The sequence below is a fragment of the Thyridium curvatum genome (genome assembly GCF_004353045.1).
Source record: "Thyridium curvatum strain D216 chromosome Unknown NODE_18_length_519074_cov_76.432364, whole genome shotgun sequence".
Taxonomy (NCBI): domain Eukaryota; kingdom Fungi; phylum Ascomycota; class Sordariomycetes; order Thyridiales; family Thyridiaceae; genus Thyridium; species Thyridium curvatum.
This window is the reverse complement of record NW_022156773.1, coordinates 197,806-213,152: the sequence shown is the minus strand read 5'-3', so window position 1 is coordinate 213,152 and position 15,347 is coordinate 197,806. Positions and strand designations below refer to the sequence as shown.

General features: G+C 51.1%; 5 protein-coding genes across 5 annotated transcripts; 2 read left to right on the top strand and 3 right to left on the bottom strand.

The window, feature by feature from the left end:
- Positions 1–905: 905 nt before the first annotated feature.
- On the bottom strand, positions 906–3,293 carry E0L32_003959 (uncharacterized protein; the record flags this gene model as incomplete). The annotated part of the gene is made up of 2 exons (XM_031138316.1): positions 906–1,414; positions 1,463–3,293. The coding sequence occupies 2 exons, from the start codon at positions 3,291–3,293 to the stop codon at positions 906–908; spliced, it is 2,340 nt and encodes a 779-aa protein (XP_030998021.1).
- Positions 3,294–5,479: 2,186 nt separating this feature from the next.
- Positions 5,480–6,996, top strand: E0L32_003958 (uncharacterized protein; the record flags this gene model as incomplete). The annotated part of the gene is made up of 2 exons (XM_031138314.1): positions 5,480–5,631; positions 5,691–6,996. 2 exons carry the CDS (start codon positions 5,480–5,482, stop codon positions 6,994–6,996), a joined length of 1,458 nt encoding a protein of 485 aa, XP_030998020.1.
- Positions 6,997–9,588: 2,592 nt separating this feature from the next.
- Positions 9,589–10,557, bottom strand: E0L32_003957 (uncharacterized protein; the record flags this gene model as incomplete). Its single annotated transcript, XM_031138313.1, has 1 exon — positions 9,589–10,557. One exon carries the CDS (start codon positions 10,555–10,557, stop codon positions 9,589–9,591), a length of 969 nt encoding a protein of 322 aa, XP_030998019.1.
- A 766-nt stretch (positions 10,558–11,323) lies between these two features.
- Positions 11,324–13,050, top strand: E0L32_003956 (uncharacterized protein; the record flags this gene model as incomplete). Its single annotated transcript, XM_031138312.1, has 2 exons — positions 11,324–11,757; positions 11,817–13,050. 2 exons carry the CDS (start codon positions 11,324–11,326, stop codon positions 13,048–13,050), a joined length of 1,668 nt encoding a protein of 555 aa, XP_030998018.1.
- Positions 13,051–13,221: 171 nt separating this feature from the next.
- Positions 13,222–14,127, bottom strand: E0L32_003955 (uncharacterized protein; the record flags this gene model as incomplete). Its single annotated transcript, XM_031138311.1, has 2 exons — positions 13,222–13,969; positions 14,021–14,127. 2 exons carry the CDS (start codon positions 14,125–14,127, stop codon positions 13,222–13,224), a joined length of 855 nt encoding a protein of 284 aa, XP_030998017.1.
- Positions 14,128–15,347: the final 1,220 nt, after the last annotated feature.

Sequence of the window (15,347 nt, the reverse complement as noted above, 5' to 3'; positions counted from 1 at the left end):
GATATTGACGAAGTTATTGCTGGGCTTCCAGCTGAGCCCGCAGTGCAGGCAGCCCCTGACCAAAACGCATGCAACCGCAAACCTGCAGGCGGCCTCTCCTCGGCGCTTGCAACTAGCGATTACCTGTGTCTCTGCGCCCTACAATGATCAGCTTGCACATTCTGCCCCTGCCCGCCATCCCGGGATCTCTTCATCCGTCCGTATGGACAGCCAACCTGCAGATGAGATCGACCCCATTATCCGATCGCCCGACTCAAGTGCATTGCCGAAGAAACATATTATTGAGTGCTTGCTGGCTCCTTTGCATAACCCAAGGGAACAGTCAACCAGACGGAAATGCCTGCATCAGTTACGAACGGAGCCGCCACTGCTTCGCTGCCCAAAAATGAGATGTCACTCTAGGTACTGTCGGGTCTCAAATGTAAGCCCTATTATTAGCAGAAGGCTTGACGATCCAAGCACGCCTTGGGCATGAATGTTGGGCGGCCGCTCGAAGCGGCAAACCCTATAAATGCAAGGTGTGTCGTAGCATAATACTCCCAGAGGCAGCACAGAACCCCACCCCGTGTTCACTCAAGGCTGCAAACATGCAATACAATGCAGACATACGCCGCTGCATTGGGCTCATCGTCAAGAAGTAGGTATTTCCTCACAAACTGTGTGACGGAGGTTGCATATCTGCGGCCTTTGTGCCCAAAACTACCGCCGGTTGAGCAATAGCCCAGCTCTCTCGGTCCTGTTATGTGTAGTTGAAGTAGAGCTGGTTGAGTCTTTCTCTATTTGCGGTATGGCCGGGCACAGCAGGCCTCAGAAGATGCCACTAGATTGCAGAATTTCTACGATCAGGCTGAGGCTTAGACAAACAAATCTGCAGGGAAGGAAGTAGCAATATTGCACTAGTAGAGTCACATCTGGGCCCAGCCAGACCTGCTGTGCACAAACGTGCCACACACAATCATCGTCTCCGTCGTGAAGTCCTTGCGTCCATCACCCACTCGCTTCAAACAAGGCTTTGTCAACAGGCCCAACCGGGCCGTTTCCAGGCCGACCGGCGGTGATTCGCACTCAAAGCCAGCACCCCACACAAGCCGTTCCTCATGTGTGCAGCATTGCATGACAATCTGCGCTCGCTGAGAGCCCATGTCCAGCGCCAGAAGACCGCTTTGTCGGGATATGGATGCTACCTCCCTTACTCTCTCGGGGTTCAACTTGCCGCCACTGGCCCTCTCCAGGACGTCCACCAAGCTACGGGTGACAGACTCTATATTCTCCTCAAACAGTGTGATGAATTGTGTCTTGTCGCTTGCCGGATCATTCAAGGCACGAATCCCGTCGCGGATCTTGCCTAGTAGCCATGCTTTGGAGAAGCTTGTCTCTTTGTCCAAGCATGTTTGCAGAGCTAATGAGGAGAGGACTGGACGTCAGCTCCGTGTTCAAGTGACGAGTCTTGTGCATAACTTACCTCCATCCTTCTGACCTGAACATAACTCATAGTAGGGATAGATTGTCTCATGTCCTCTACCATCCTTCCCTAGCGCACCCAACCCGCCAGGGTAGGAGAAGAACCCTCGGGCCAATGTCGCCCAGCAGATGTTTCTAAAGAGCCTGTGCCAGCTCCAGCTTCGTAACTCGCCGCGGCCGTGGCCGAGGAAATTAGTCGGATCCAGGGCTGCATCGACCACGTAGCTCTCTTGCTGTATGCAACATGAAAGATCGATGATCCCCTGGGAGATTCTCTCAAAAGCGATGCCGAGGTCTGCGTCGGGGATGGTTATGTTGTCCGAGAGAATGTAAGATGTGAGCCTGTCAACATCTCTGGAATACTCCTCCCTAGCCTGTTGTAGTTGATCCTCGTATGTTCCACAGATAGCCCCTTTTTCTAGATCATGCTTTGTTGCCATTTCCGTCATCGTCTCGCTGTGTCTTGCAGCGATTGTTGTCAGCTTTCCCTCATACCTTTCCGCGTCAACCTTTTTATCATTGTTCCACAGTCTCTCTGTTTCGGCAATATGAGCTTCCAAGTCCAAGATCTCTTGGTAGTGCTGTTGGGCGAGTCTTTGCTTCTCAAGCTCCTGGTCTCGTTGCTGCTCCTGGATTACTATTTCCAGCCTCTCAATCTCCCTGGAATGATCTGCTCGCAGGTCTGCCATCTCCTTCTTCCACGACTGGTCACACTCACGTCGTTCTTGCTGTGCCTTGAGTAGGTCCTCATGGTACCGCTGTCTCAAAGTGCTTAGGGTACCCTCCGCTCTTTCTGCCGCAGCTCTGCTTGCGTCCTGCTCATTTCTGACCTTTTTGTGCAATTCTGCGATTTTGCCCTCCAGTAATGCTACTTTTTGTGCACTACATGAGGCTGACTTTGCATTGTGCCTGTGGCTGTACTGACCCTCATTGGAACCCGTGGATTCAGATGGCGCCTTCACGTCGCTGGCTGGTTCCACGCGCCCATACTGAACAGGCCACTCTCGACCTGATGTCGAGAATGTGGGAACAATGTTTTGATGTTGCGTGATGTTTATTTGTGTCGTGTGTTGACGAGAGCAACCCTCGTAGTCACGCTCCTGCGCAATAGCAACGTTTTGGGAAAAGTCTTGCTTCTTGTTCAGGCGTGAGCTTTCTGTGCGACCCACTGCCATGCGAGTGGCAGGCCGTGATTCCGAATTTATCACCGGTTGTGTTGATGAAGACACAGGACCGTAGTCTGAACCGCTAGCAACTACAGCCTGTATACTTTCCCGCCACTTCGATGACAGATGTCCTCGACCTTCAGCTTCTACCATGGTGAGCTGACTGGAACTAACACTTGTCCCATGTTCAAGTGCATCATCGTTTGAGCCTGGTCCATTGTACAAGCCCTCATGCTCGGACCAGCACAGCCACGAGTTCGTTCCGGGAGCCTGAGACACTTGGTTCAGGGTTTCCTGGCCTGCAAAAGCAAATTGAGAAGCTGGACTTGCATCTATGCACGATTGATCCTCGCTGCAACCTGGATACTGTGTACCGAGGGTGTTGAAGCTGTCAATTTCTTCGTAGTGAATGTCCGGACCCAATCCAGATGGATCGGAGGAGTTCTTAGTGGCGGGTGTCGTGGGTTTAGGGTGAGAAATTTTCTTCTTGCTCGGTGGTTTATCGTTTTTTTCTTTCCGTGGGATCTCGCGGTCATTCTTGGTCGGAGGCGTAACCTGAAAGGACGCGTTGCCTCTAGCTGCCAGATCATTATTATCGAGTGCTCTCACATCCTCCCGCTTTTTCTTCTGCCCTCGTGATACAGATTTGCCGGTGGAACTCGACATGATGCTCGTGAAGCTCTAGGGAGGGAATGAAAAAAAGGCAACAGAATAGCAGATGATAGGATGATGCCAGCTTTTGGTGCCAGGATTCTCACATATCCGTATGCAGGTGTAGTCAGCACACATTCAGTTCCGGATAGATGGCTGAAATTGAGACCTGCCTTATCAAAATGGCAGACACAAGAAAGGCCCCCCGTACTCACATAGATGGAGAGGGGGACGGACGCTTTTAAGGTGTTTGAGATCCATTTGTTAGCTGACACGTAGCGATGCCTTGGCTTGGTGCACTTCAGCTCACATTGAACTACCGCTCCCCACGTTCGCCGACCAAAGGAACGCCAGGCCTAACCTCATCCAATGATCCCAGCACCTTTCTAGTTGTGGTTGTCCTTGCCACAGGCATGGAAAGAATCTCTTGCTGCCCAACTACAATCCGATGCCGGCGCTTGATCTTGCTAGGATCGGAACACGCCCTTCAAGATTACATACACCCTTGACTGTTCATAGACCCAAGCTCGGTCTTGGGCCTCAATGCTGTACCCTTTCTACCACAGGAAAAGCCCTTACGGAACAGGCTGGAGCATGGATGAGGCTCATGAACCTGAGTACGAGTGACGACACGGAGAAAACCCTGAGATTCCTGCCCATCATACTAAACGCCTGTGAACGCAGCAGCAATGTTCGGGCTGATCTTCTGGGCTCATCAGGGCCTGGACCTGGTACCTGACTCTGTCGAGTGATTCCCAACAGCCCCCTTGCTCAGTTCGAGGAATAGAATAGCGGGGTCGCATCCAAAAGAAAGTACCAATCTTGCCGCTGTCTTTGGGCAAAACGAGATGGGTGCAGGCAGAGGGCGTTTTATACTTGTTCTCATTGGTTACAATAGTAGCACGAATCCCTTTGTACTGACAAGTCTTGCACCAAGTTGCAGAACTGAGCAACGACTTCACCGAAAATGTACATATTCGGCTGCGCATCAGTTGGCTGTGCATCATGCATATACTGCGAAGCGCGCGCTCCAGCCAATGCTACTAATTCATTGATTTCTGGGATTGGAAAGTGAACTACTGGTCAGCCTGGTGGGAATCGTGGGCGAGGCAAGTCAGCACGAGAGGGATTGAATCCGGAAACAGTGACCTGATTGGGCAACGTGGTTATGGAAGGATTGTGTGGCTTAACTTGCCCCAGCCAACGCCGTAAACTTTTCTCGCTTCGGCCGACATGGCAGTAAGACTCTGTTAACGGGGGGGTCTGATCCTTTCTATCGGGCAAACATGTCCTTGAAATCCGGCAAGCCGGAGAGCCAGTGAGTAGTGGCAATTGGAGGCTGGATAGCTCACGAACTGAATTAACCAATGCAACACAGATGACGAGTCTTCTGGGCAACAGCTGGTGCGGTATGATCCAGAAGGCGGTAAAAACAACTAGCCTCAGCCACGACGTTTGAAGAGCATATAGAAACTACTACTACCCCAGTGCAGCGTGCGAGCTGGATTCTAATGAGAAGGTCATACAAGCTAGGGCAGTGAATGGTAGGATTATCAAAACAGTGCTGAGTAACCTTACAATAATGGACCAGTCACCTAGATCATGCTAACAAGCCTGAGGTCAATGACTATCATGTAGAGCTCGGTGATGCTAGATAGGCGCCGATTGTAAAAGCCATGCGGTAGCTGCCAATGGAAAGCCACCGGGCCATTTAAACAGACAGGCACGCTGGTATAAAGAGAGTTTGTGACGCAAGGCCTTGCCAACGTTTCTGAGGTGCTTGAGTCCGCGAGCTGACCAAGAAGAGAAATGGTGAATCAGGTCTTTCACCAACACCCGGATCTTAGTCATCGCATTGCAATATGCCTGGGCGCAGTTGTTTTGAGAACAGTTCAACCTGGGAGCTCCAGTGGGCCTCAGATAGCGGACGAAATATGTCCCGACTAGGAAGGTCCTGCATGCGTCATCCGAGAGTTGCACTGCGTCTAGGGTAAGCCGAATCAAAAGACCCAATTCCTACGTATGGGACCTTTTGAAGATCCGCATGTCTCCTCAATGATTATCCGAGAGGAGATCTTTCCTACCAGCACTGACAATTTCACATTTTAGCAAGCTAGCATTGGGGATATTCCACTGTCTTTGCAGACAAACTCAATTTCAAGGCCTGATACCAAATACTGAACGTGTTTGGAAATATTGTCATGCCTTCCGTGCAGGAGTTCCAGCTCCATCCCTTGGGATGGGAGACTGACCCAGAGGAGGAGCGTTTCAAGCTCTCCACGCTTGACTACTTGACGACGACAACCTGGACCAGTATGGCACTGTTTTTCAAGGTTGAGGATTCCGAGAGGAGGTTCGCATCATCCCTTGCTTTAATGCCCGGAGAATTTTCTCTGACATGATACCTTGCAGAAAGATTATGTCTGTACTGAAGAATGGTTTGGAGCGGACTCTGAGCCAGACTCGGCACCTTGTCGGCACCATTGAAAAGGATCCAGACGGCCACCATTCCATTGTCCGCAAGAAGACAAGTACCGTCCAGTTTGTTGTCCAGAATCTTGCACCTAACGAGTTCCCATCCTTTGACACCATCTCAAAGAGCCACTTCCTCTCCAGCGCCCTAGGCAACGTCGATATTCTATGCAACCCTCCTATGACCTGTGGCAACAAGCCAGAGGCACATCCTGACAATAGCCCTGCTCTGTCATCCTTCAAAGCCAATTTCATCACAGGCGGTCTTATTTTCAACATACACACCCACCACTACAGCAACGGCATCTTAAGCTTCAACGCACTCGTCCAGCAGTTGGCCGAGAACTGCTACGCTATTTCGAAAGGATCCGAGTTCCCATCATGGGATCCAAGGTGCCTCGATCGCAACCTGTTCGGTTACCTGGGTTTTGATAGGCCGTCAAACAAAACACTCCAAATCGAGGCGCCTCCCCGGGCTACAGACAACACCCAGTACAAGCCATCGCAATCTATGCTGTTCCATCTGCCCAAGAGTCGAGCCGCCGAGCTCAAGAAGGCTGCAGCTTCCAGCGGTGCCTGGATCTCGACATACAATGCCATGTGCGCACTCGTGTGGCGGACTCTCACAAAACTTCGCATGTCTATCTACAAGCCCGACCCGAACTTCAAGCCGCTCTGGGCAGAAGGCGTTAGCATAGCCAAGTTGTTCACGGATCCCCCAATGCCTGCTCGAATGCAGAGCAACCTGCAGATCGATATCACGTCAACCATGTTGGACATGCCGCAGTGGACCGTGTCCGAGATTGTCTCAGCGCCGTTATACAAGCTTGCGCTGTACACACGTCAGATGACTGACAGCGTCACGGCCGGTATGCTTGCTGACAGGCTGCAGAAGCTGGCGCACGTGCGGAACAAGTGGGACTTGTCCATCAACGTCGACTCCTTCCCGCCAATGTCGCAGCTCTTCACCGACTGGCGCTACGCGAAAATCTGTACTTATGACTTTGGCTTTGCGGAGCCCAGTGCTTTTCGGCACCTGTTTGGGGGAGTGTCGCGCCAGGCCCTTGTCTACCCCCCGCACAAGGGTCCCGCTGGGGGGGACGAGGGAATGGAAATCCTGGTCACGGTCGAGATTGAGCTTATGCAGCGACTGCTGGAGGATCCGGAGTGGAATAGATACTTTGAATTCAGGGGCATTGATGCCTCTGAGGAAGCTAGTTTCACTGGCCAGAGAGCTAAGTTGTGATTAAAATTCCGGTTCAAGTACACTTCACAGGTATTAAACAGCAAGACACCTGGCTCATCTCATGCTTGCCGTTGTTATTATTGCATTTACCACACGAAAATCACTGTGATATTGCTAGGTCAAAGTTCCTCGAGATCATCTTTGCGGTGTGATTCAGTATGCCACGAACAGAACACAATACCAGGGTCAGCATCCCGTCCCTATCACCATAAACAATTACTAGCCAAAACCTTTGGGAATTTGCGTTTAATTCTTCCCGCATGTTTCCGAAGATGTATCACTGCATGTAGGCTTCCTTTTTGCCGCGGCAGTCAGCATTGCGGCTTGCCATCGCCACATCTGCCATGGGCTAGCGACTGGCTCTTCACGCACCTCGGATTCGTTTCTGATGGCAGATCTCTTGGCAGTCCGAGGTCGAAAGGATCAAGTGTATGCCGTAATGTAGTAAGATGCGGAAGGTCGTAACACAAATATGGAGAAGAGCGGTGAACTCCGCGTCTCTATGCGAGTCATTACAGGCCGAGGGGCTGAGCAGTAGGAAAAGGCCGGGACCATTTTCACACTAAAGCACGGGACCGAAGCCGTTAAGTGACCCGAGACCTCCGGGGCCTGATGTGGACATCTGAGGTGCAGGAGATAATCGACATATCACAACACTGTTTGTGGAGTCAAGGCAAGGTACGTGTCCAGAACAGCGAAGCGTTCAAGTTAGCCGCGTAATTTTTGGGGACGCGGCCGATCCTTAGGTATCCTTAGGTGTAGCCATTACGCCCCGGACATGATCGTCGCTGCATGCGGGCATTAATATGCTTGAAATATGCACGCCGAGTTTCCAAAAGCAGCCCATCACAGCGAGTATTGTCACTGTACCACTGCATGAGGACAATGCACAAGCGCTGACCATAGCTCCCGCGTCTTTCGATACAGGGGCGTAGGGCCTAGTAGGGACTACCCCGCCCGCTTGCATTCCGGATAGAAAGCGTGTTCTCTCGTGCAGCTTTACGCCCAAATTCATACCCATTCCCGGCCTGAGCCACGTCACCTAGTTTGAAGCCATTCGTTGCTACGCGTATCATATCTTCGTAGAGTCCTCGCTAAGGACTCTCCCGATAATTCAAGCACGAATCTGTGGAGTTCTTAAGTCTCAGATGGTGCAAAATTTCCACATACGATGTTCCGTCCGTGACTCGCCACATCTGCACTTCCTATTGGTATGGATGCATAGACCCACACAATGAAACGTCTCTGAAATCCTACGAAAGTGTATGTTACGCTGGAAACCCCTTCGAGAATGTTCTTCCTTGATACCAGGTAGTTAGGGTCGTCCTTGGGCAGGGACTGTAGAATGATTTCATTACTCGATATTGGCGTGACCGTCCCCGTGATCATCATTGCCCCAACGCAGAGGGCGATGCCTGGCTTTATCAAATTTATCATTCCATTCTCGTACTTGGGGTAGATGACAATGAGTGGTTGCTAGCATGTACACACATAGCGTGAACTAGAGTCGCAACACATTTTGGTCATTGATATGTGCAATGGTCGACATCTAAGCGTATAAATTCACCCCGTTTACATCATTATGCCTATCCTTAATTCCCCCTTCGGGCATTTCATAGTCTAAACGCAGGGAATTAACTCTGCCATTCCTCATAGAAACCAAAGACTCAAAGCTCAGTTGTTTCTGAGACTAGATTTTGGACATGATTTGTTAAGCGTGGGAACTATATGGACATTCTTCACGTCAAATGTTCTGTATCTTAACAGTTGGACTTCTGAGTTCATGGTTGGATATGGGAGCATTCCTTCGTCACATATTAGGAGCAATTCATTGGGCCTCTGCCTCCCGCTAATGATGATTCCCGTGGCTCTACTGCATAATCCCATGCAGGTAATCCTCGTGGAGAAGAATCTAGTCCACAAATCTCCACTATGGCATATTGTTCGATTGGAGGAAGCCTCACGCAAGGAGTTCCGCATTCGGCTTATGTCATCTGAGGACAATCGAAAGTGACTTGTTAAGGATCGTAGCCTCTACAGGTCGTTTAATTCAGCCTGCCTCCAAAAGCGACGCATGTCGAAGCAGGAATAGCTGTTTGGTTGTATTCATATGCATACATACCGAGATCATGCTATTGATCTAAGACCTTCCACTTGCGTCATCATGGGCGGATATCAACTGCAGATGCAGGATCGTGGCAAAGGCGAGGATGATACGTACTCAACCCATTTGATATGATTGCCCGGTCCAGCTGCTTATTGCGGGCTGACTGCACAGCAAGGCCAACTCACTTGCATGCTGATGATCAGAGTGAAATGATACTTTGTTCGTCGTTGCAGGTTTTGATCCGTCACTAGTGCATGACCACTGCATGGGGACTGTATATCTTGCAATTGTAAACCTGCACCAACACAACTATTTGCAGGTTTTGTCTACTTGGCATAATTCCAACTGTACTGATACTTGCCTAAAAGGGAAAGTAAGCGCTTACAAGGGCGTTTTGTACCAGCCCTGTAGTCACTTGAGTAACCCACAAGTTTATATCGTATTATGTCTACAACGTCTGTGAAAGCTAACCCATGTACCTTGTTTTACGGCATCCACATTGGCAAATGCAGTGGCTGCGTGCTATGCAACTCCATAGTGTCCTGATACCCTGAGACGTGTCCCTCCATCTTCGGCCGCCGCGTGAAAACAACTAGCATATCCCTTGTGGCAGGATGCGACGGGTCCAGCTGGTGGACCGACGTGACACTATGTTTGAAGTCGTGGTCCACAAACATCAGCGTGTCAAGGAAGTGCTGGTGATGCACGCGGCCCCGGATCAGCGTCGGGTTCGTCTCCTCCGTCTTGATCCCTGTCACCTCCTCATTGTCGTGCATGAATGTAACGGCGCTATCGGGGCGCATGTTGGTGCTGCCGAGGAAGACGGTCATGGTGTGGTCAGACCCGTCTGAGTGAACCCCTTCGAGCGCCGGTTCGCCGAAGATGCCGTTCTTCTTGGAGGTGTGCGTACGCGCGTTGAACATGGTGCAGATCCAGGCCGGGGAGGCGTAGTCGAGGCGGTCACGCGGAGAAACGGGCACGCCGTGGAAGATCAGCGCCTTGAAGAGCATAAGGGCTTGCACGACAGTGTTGCCCTGCATATCAGTCGGGGTCTCATCGAACATCCTCGGCACCCCGGAGTCGTGCCGCTTGTAGTCTTCTTGCACTGTAAGGGTATATGGCTGTGTCTCGAGCCGCCGTATGCTACGCGTCTCTGGGTCAATGCAGTATCTTCCATAGGTCACCGAGCGGTAGTCGAGCGTTGGGTCCGGGCCTGTGAGGTCGCTGATTTCCTGAACAGAGGTAAAGTCGGCTTTTTTAGCCCCAAGACCTTCCAGAATGGCACTCATATCCTCTCCGCGAACGAAGATGAATCTGTGCTGCAAATAGATTTTGCGAAGAGCCATGATGGCCGCGATGGACTCGTAGAACCTAGCATCATAGCGATGCTCAAGGACATTCAAAATATGTGGCCCCCGATGAGCATCTTTGTGATGGCCGTTGAGGAAAGGCATGGTTGTTGACTCAAGTCAAATGATGAGATCCGAGTTTGATAATGAGGATGCAGTTTTCTTTAGCTACCGAACACTGTCACGAATTGTTTGAGGAGATTTATATATTCGCGTGCTAACTTGACGTGTTGCTACGTAATTCACGAATGACTAGAGTCGTCTAGTCCCTGCAACTGTCGTAGGGATGCCGTGATCCCCAACGTTATTACCGCCATAACCATACTGACATTCAGTCATTGTGCCATGCGTGCATCGCCCTTTTCAAGATATGATTCCTTAGCCTGCTTACTCCTTCCGGAAGGTCGGCAAGTTGCCCATGCAATGCATGCCGAGCCTCTTACTTGCGTCCGCAGCCCCCCAGAGCTACGAAACCAAGTGGGACTTTTTGCGATTTTATGGAGATGTGATCATCTTACGGCATGCCGGCGGAATGAGGAGTTAGCCAGAAACCATCATGCAGCAACGCTCGTACTTCAGCTACTCAGAACAGAAGGAGACAAGAAGCGGGATTATGAAGGCATTGCTCCTCTGACGTGGCCTTCTGACTTAGCATTGCATTATATGCGTATCTTATGCAAGATACAGATACGCTGTGTATAAGGGTTTCATATGTGCTTGACTTTCTAGGCTGGGCTTGCTGGAGCTCGAAAGTTGCTGAGGCGTGGTACTATCTCTTCTCACGTTTCAACTCAAACAGTTTGCAAGAAACATCATTCTTCCCTGGGACCGTTCACTTATCAATTGACATAGAATCTACAACCACAGTACAATGGTTCATTTCAACCAGCTTTCTGGTGCCAATACCAATGGCCAATTGGCACGACGTCCTGAGCAGAAGTCCTTCGGGAAACCTATCTTGTCAATCGTCGAGATGTGGGCGCGTCTGCTCTCCAATCTCAAGGCCACAACTGCGACTATCAAACAACGCTTTGATGAACGTGCCAGAATCGAGAAACAGACTGGTTCTCACACAGATGAGTGGTGTATCAACATCTTTCGAGAAACGTACGCGCGTATAGAGCATCTTTCTTCAGAGCTTGAGATGCAGTTGGCCATCACCCAGAACATTGGCCAGGACAATATAAAGGCGACTTCGGCTATTTCGACCTTTGTCCTTACTCCTTGGCAAATGGAGGAACGATATCGCGCCCTGATTCAGATGCAGTCGTATCTCGGGTCATTCTTCGAGCGTGCAAGCCCTGGGTGAGGAAAATAAGTGGCCCTATTCCTCAGGGTTTCTTGAAGCTGATGGCTCAAAATAGCTACGACCATGCCATGACCCCGTGGTTCTTCGACTCGTCGTATTACCAGTCGGACGGCCTCAATTATGATCGCTACGGTGCGCCAGATGTCCGAGAGTCCGAAGCGCGGCTCCTACCCGCCCTCGGCCTCGGCGACGAGAAGACCCCGCTCAAGCTTCTGTTGACATCCAGCGGTGTTGCAGCTTTCACAGTCCTGAACCAATTTCTGCTGAGCAAGGCAGTGTCCGCCGGCGACACCATCGTCATCTCACCGTATCTGTACTTTGAGTGTTTCGAGCACCTGCGGTCGATCTCGCATGTTCAAGTTATCAACTCCAACACGTTCGACGCCGAAGACATCATTGAAACTGCGGAGAAGCACAATGCCAAGGCAGTCTATCTCGACCCGATGGCTAATACGGTTGGTTTGGAGACTACTGATATCCGACGCTTTGCGCAGCTTCTCTCTGACAGAGATGGCTGGTCGGATCGCTTCTTGGTAATTGATGGGACACTGATCTCGGGAGGTATGCCGATCTATGATTGGTTTGACAGTCCCAAGCATCCCAGGGTCCTATATTATGAGTCAGCACACAAGTACATCCAAATGGGAATGGATGTTGTCATGTGCGGCTTCCTGGTATATCCAGAGGTCTACCATGAGACTCTAGGCCTCATCCGCCAAGTCACTGGCACAACGCTCTATTCACGCCAGGCGAATGTGCTACCGCCTATCGACTATGATATCCATCAGTCGCGGATGCACTGGTTGACAGCAAACGCCGAGCGACTCTATTCCATTCTCAACAAGACGAGCTCCAACATCGCCGAGTTCAATTTCCCGACGCAATGGCGATCCTACGGGTGGTCGAATGGTGGCAATATTGTTACCATCAAGCTTTTCGGAGATCAGATGAACAAGCGTCCCAGCTTGGATGCGTTCACAAACTTGGTGCTGAGGGCTGCAGAGGAGGAGGGCATCGCGATGACCAAAGGCGGTGGGCTAGGCTTTTCAGCAACCCGCATCTGGCCGTCAACGCCATTCATCCGCAACGAGGACCCTTACATGAGGATCTCGGTGGGGCTCGATCCCAATGACATTGAAGGCGTAGCGAGAGCCATCTGCAAAGGTCTGGACAGACACTACCGTGCTTCCAAATCTGTCATGCTCCAGTGGAGGCTGAAGGAGAATGGGCTGGTTAAGCAGAATGGGCTGCTTAAGACAAACGGGACGTACCTCGATGCTTATAGATAGTCTTTCACAGTAGAAGATATACGAGTCCAGTCTTTACTTGCTCCGTTCAACTTGTCTTTCCTGAATCATATCTCCTACTCTATTATTCTGTCACATCGCGTTAATGGCGGTCTGTCTTGTGGTGCCAGCTTTGCGACAAATAAACAACATGATCCAGCGATCTTATTTTAATTAAGAATTCTGATCCTCCTCCACTTTCTTTGGCCGTTTCCTACACTTCCCCGGTCTATGGACCCGTGGTCTGAGCCCCGTAGGGTCGCGCGGCTGACGGGTCAATCGAAACACAAGGTCTGCGGCACACGCTTGAGAGGCCTCGCCTTCTTCTGATTGATCTACAGCGATGAGGTCGCTAGGATCACCTTCATGGTGCATCATAACCTTGTTCCAGTCCTTGTTATTACCACTAGACACATTGCTACCGTCTTCGCCCTCCCAAGTCCGTTTTCTAGTCCTTCCCTGGGAAGCCACGTCTCTCACGGGGGATCCCTCAGCGGTCTTCTCTGGATACCATTCTGGAAAGAGAGATATTGACAACGATGATGTTCCATCTAGGTTGCGTTCAGCGTTCGGTGAGGCTGGAAGTGAACCGATCGCAAAGCGCTCATGTCGATGCGTTTCGCCTTGGAAACGGGCCATAGCAATGCTTGGACAGGTCTCGTCAAGTTCTGCCAGTATGGTACCGAGTGTGCTTGGAAGATGGTTGGAAGTGACTGGTTTGCCTGGAGAGCTGCCGCCGCGAGACTCAAGGGACTTTTCTTCCTTTGGCAGAACCACTGGTGACACCGTGCCAGCACGAACCCCTGGAGTATGTTCCTTTCTTGCCGTGGTAGCGCTAGATGGGGTTTTACTAGCTGAGGATGCCACTCCTCTTGAAGGTGACCTCGAAAAAAGCTTCTCGGAGTAGAGGCCGGATAGAGAACTAGATACATAGTTCAGCTACGCTCTGAAGGAACGGGGTGGAGGATCTGACCTCATTGGCCGAGGACTATCGTCTTCGTCGAGCTCAAGTTGTTCAGGATAGACATGATTCACTTGCAAGTGAGAGCCAATACCAAAAAGGGTGGTAGAATCTGCCATGACAAAATTACACAAGGTCTGGAGAAAGATAAGAGGTGAAGAGGTTGCGGGATGTCAGGAAGTCAGTCTGTCTGGGGCATTTTAAGAGCTTTGACAAGGCGCAGACAGCTATGGCGCGTGTGGATGTCGAAGTACCAGGCCCTCAAATCAGGCAAACAGCCATCCTAACCTATCTCAACTTCGCTAATGCACGTCCTCGCTCCGATAATACCATTGTTGGGAACATACAAGCTGATGCCGAGTCACAAGAGTGCGGAACAAAGGTGCCAGGAGCGCGGAACAAAGATACCGGCACTAAGGTTGCATCATCCGGGCCCCAGGCGATGGTCCCAGCGACAAGATTGGCTTAGACCATCCTTATGGGATGAAGTTACCCTGGACTTGTATGGAGATGAAACTGACGACATGGGCCAAACGGCCAATAAGACGCTTTGGGGAAGTCAAAGTGGCTCGAAATGTGGAATCGCGGGATGGCTCGCGGCACGCGGGTCGGGCCAAAGTGTTCATATTGCGTATCCAAGGTGCTGGGACAGCAGGGCCCGACGCAATGGTAAGGGAGATGGGTGGGTGGGCCCCCGGCCGTGAATTTTGCCCAGGTGTGTGTCTGCTGGCTGAGATTGGGGGCTGCTTGGACAAGATAGCAGGGTTGCGGATGGAAACCTAGGAGAGCCAGGTGCCAGGATGCCGGGTTTCACCCGAGGACTGGGACTGTCAGCATCCTCGATGAGACCTTCCCCGGGATCATGACACCATGAAACTACACGCCATCTCACGAGGGCGCCCATCGCGATGTGTTGGCCCCTTTGGGGTGCATAATTAGCACACAAAATTAGTGAAAGTGAGAACCAACAGCACTGACACTATCCAAACTGGGAAGGGAATGTAACCCCCTCGCTACACCGGTGATATCTCTGAGTGAACGAGCTGATCATTCCCGCTGTGGCTTGCTGCAAGGAGATGATGTCTGGGCGTGAGTCAGGCAATTTCCGAACCGCCAGCCTGGTTGCCTTTCTGCACCAAACACGCCACTTTACTGGGGCGGATGGAGGTTACTGGTTTTCTTAGCAGCCGTAGATCTTGGGATGTTCAGAAGAGGGGGCAAAACCCCAAGATGAGGGGAAAAAAGCATCGAGGTGGAGGAGCAGAGGAGAGAAGTCAGAGAAGGTCTGACAACAATAACGCAAAAAGTGCCCTATCCATGGTAGACGTCCCGTTTCAAG